This window comes from Passer domesticus, chromosome 4 (assembly GCF_036417665.1).
Source record: "Passer domesticus isolate bPasDom1 chromosome 4, bPasDom1.hap1, whole genome shotgun sequence".
Taxonomy (NCBI): domain Eukaryota; kingdom Metazoa; phylum Chordata; class Aves; order Passeriformes; family Passeridae; genus Passer; species Passer domesticus.
In genome coordinates this window covers 5473696-5476627 of record NC_087477.1, presented here as the reverse complement: position 1 = coordinate 5476627, position 2932 = coordinate 5473696, and the positions used below count along the sequence as shown (strand labels likewise).

General features: G+C 61.3%; 1 protein-coding gene across 1 annotated transcript; it reads right to left on the bottom strand.

Annotated features, from left to right (window-relative positions):
• On the bottom strand, positions 1-2348 carry LOC135299827 (galactose-3-O-sulfotransferase 2-like). The gene is made up of 2 exons (XM_064419252.1): positions 1503-2348; positions 1-849 (listed from the first exon to the last, which is right to left on the bottom strand). The coding sequence occupies exons 1-2, from the start codon at positions 2262-2264 to the stop codon at positions 1-3; spliced, it is 1611 nt and encodes a 536-aa protein (XP_064275322.1). The 5' UTR covers positions 2265-2348.
• Positions 2349-2932: the final 584 nt, after the last annotated feature.

The window sequence follows — 2932 nt, the reverse complement described above, 5'->3', positions numbered from 1 at the left end:
TCAGTTTCGGGCGGCCCGCAGCCGGCGCAGCGGGACCCGGGAGGCAGCAGGCCGGGGGCTCTCGGGGGGCGGCGGCGGGAACTGCTTCTTGTACAGGAGGCTGCTGTACTGCAGCTCCGGCGTCACCAGCCGCCGGCAGGTCCGCTCCAGCTCCTGAGGCAAGCCCTGCTTGAGGTTGTAGCCCAGGATCCTGGCCCCGCCGTGCTGCAGCGGCCGCAGGGAAGAGTCCTTGATGTCCTTGGGGGCCACGCTGCCCGTGCCCTGCAGGCAGGCCCGGGCCAGCTCCGCCTGCCGCCGCCGCAGCGCCCGCACCTCCCGCCCCAGGCGCTCCCGGCCGATGTGGCGGTCGATCCTTTCCCAAAAAGTCCTGTTAAAGTGCGTGTAGATTTCCCAGTCCAGCCTGTTCCAGGCCTTCAGCTTCTCCACCACGGAGTCCGCGAGTGGGGACTTGGTGCTGCTGTCCCTGATGTTGAGCGGGAAGGAGACGACGCTGTCCAGGTCCCAGCACAGCATCTCCTTCAGCAGCACCATGGACTCGTCGAAGTATTCGGAGATGAGCAGGAAGTCGAAGGACGCCTCGATGGCCCTCAGCATGAGCTGCACCCGCTCGGGGGACACGTCTCCGTCGGGGTTGAAGCCGAAGTCGAAGGTCATGAGGTTCCTGGCGTAGTGGCGGTCGCCGCTGGCAGGGTCGTAGTAGCGCCAGGGCTGGCTGAGGAACTCCTGCAGGCTGCGGACGCGCGAGAAGGCCGACGCGCCCTTGTAGTACACGAAGGAGGACTCCATCAGCTGCACGGGGTTCCTCAGGATGGAGAAGTACACGGCAGAGCTGGGCACCACTTTCTGCACCTGCGGGGGAGAAAAAGGAGGGTTTGAAGGTGGGGCAGGGAGAAGGGGTCTGCTCGCCCGCAGTGCTGGTGAGCAGAGGCAGCTGCTGGGGCTGGAGGTGGGGTGCTGGGGAGGATTTCAGGGTGCAGCCCATCAAAGGAGCTGTGGGGAGCTCCAGGAGAGTCACACGGGGAGAGCAGTGAGACCAGCTCCCCACAGTGTCACAGCTGTGTGGCCAGGCTGGGATGGAGATACTGCCCATCTCTTTCCCTCTCCCCATGTTCATCTGCCCTCAGGTGGCACCCTGAGGGTGGATGCTGGGCACGGCTGACCTGAGCTGACACACTTTGGTTGTTCTCCTCTTGCAGCTGGTCCCCTCTGGGCCTGTCCAGGGAGCAGGACATGTCCCAGCGCCCACCAGACAAGAAAGAGATGAGAGTTGCTGGCTGCAACAAATGCTGTCTCCCACTTTGCCACGGCTCACAGCACATCAAACCTGCTCACGGAATCTCTCAGGAGGTGCCAGCAACATGCCAGATACCCGTGGGCAATCCCGACTCTCTTTAGTTCCTTTCTGCAGTTTATTTGCTCGACAGCTTCCCCTCCCTGTGCCCCATGAGCCCCTCTCCCCATTCCCTGCCTGTGCCCCCGAAGGGTGGCAGCTTTGCCCGTACCTCCGGCTGCAGGAACCGCATGTGGTGGCAGAGGATGTTGAAGCGCCGGGGGCTCAGAGGGGAGAAGCCCTGCACGAACCTGGCCAGGAAGTGGTGGGGGTAGTAGAGCTGGAAGCCCCCGCCCTGGGGGAAGGCGAAGGTGAGGTTGTGTGTCTCCCCGAAGCGGAACAGGATGTTCATGACGGTGCTGCTGGCGCTCTTGTGGACTTTCAGGAAAACAATGTCAGTCTTGGGCTTGCATGTCTTCCCTTGAGAGGTGACTCCTCTGGCCTGCTGGCCTTCTCCAGCTATTACCTCCTTGACCTCAAAGGCTTCTGTCCAGCTTGGGAGAAATCCTATCTTCAGGTCTGTTTTGTAAGAATCCTCTGCCTGCAGAGGTTGAGCTGAGTTTGGGATGGGCTGTGTGAATGAGATGCCCCACTCAGGCTGGGGAGAACCCACAGGTCGAGGCTGAGTCTGGCTCTGTACCTCCACCTGCACCATTCCAGGGGGGGACATTCCCTTCTGCTCCCCTGTGCTCAGCCTGTTTGCAAAGATGATGAACTTGCTGGTGACAGCTTCTGCCAAATCTGCGGCGACCCTCCCGGGAAGGCTTGGAGGAGGACTTTCTCTGGCTGCTTTTTCCAGGCCAGGAAGCTGGGGTTTCAGCTCCGTGGGTGACAGAGGGGCTCTCACCTTCTCGCTGCTCTCCCCAGGCTGCTGCATCCAGCGCTCCTCTTGGCTGCTTCCCGGGGGGGTCTCCTGCCTGAGGTACAGATGCATCCCAAAAACATCCTCAGTCGAAGCAGGGGCTGGCTCAGCTTCCCTGTGCCCCTGAGGGGAGTCATCCTCCCACAGCAGGTCGGGGCTGTGGAGGGCAGAGCTGAGCTCATGGCCTGTGGTCTGCTGCAGGCCACGCTCCAGCTCACACTGACAGCTCCTGTGATGGGGAGAACACAATGCTCAGCTGCAGGAGGAAAATGCAGAGGCAGCTCCTCTGCAGCCCAATGAACCCCCTGACCCACAAAGTCACCCCAAAACACATTCCCTCCTTTTCCTGGGGTGGGTGGCAGTGCTGATGGGCTTCACTGCTGCCCTGAGGGGTGGGGGTGGGTGTAAGAACTTGGGCTTGATCATCTTGGAGGTGCTTTACAACCTTAGTGATTCTACGAAGAGGAGAAGGACAGGTCAGCAGCGATGTGGCAGTGTCTCTGTCTTGCTGGAGCATGACAGGACAGTGGAAGGGGCAGAGAAAGAGGAGGCAAGGAGAAAGAAGAGCTGGTGGTCTGGAGAAGCTGGAGGAATGATTGCAAATAACCCCAGACTGGGAGGACTGGGCTCAAGGGCTGTAGGGTTTGATGTGAGCCAGGACAAAGCCCCAAGCAGCCTTGTCTGACCCCAGGGTGGGCTCAGCTCTGGCCAGGGCACAGGGGTGAGATGTGGGACCCCCA

Excerpts from the sequence above, each read along its gene's own strand:
- LOC135299827 (XM_064419252.1), bottom strand. The coding sequence starts at position 2,264 with ATGCATCTGTACCTCAGGCAGGAGACCCCCCCGGGAAGCAGCCAAGAG. Across the intron at positions 850-1,502 it reads TGCGGTTCCTGCAGCCGGAG|GTGCAGAAAGTGGTGCCCAG; the intron begins GTACGGGCAAAG and ends TCTCCCCCGCAG.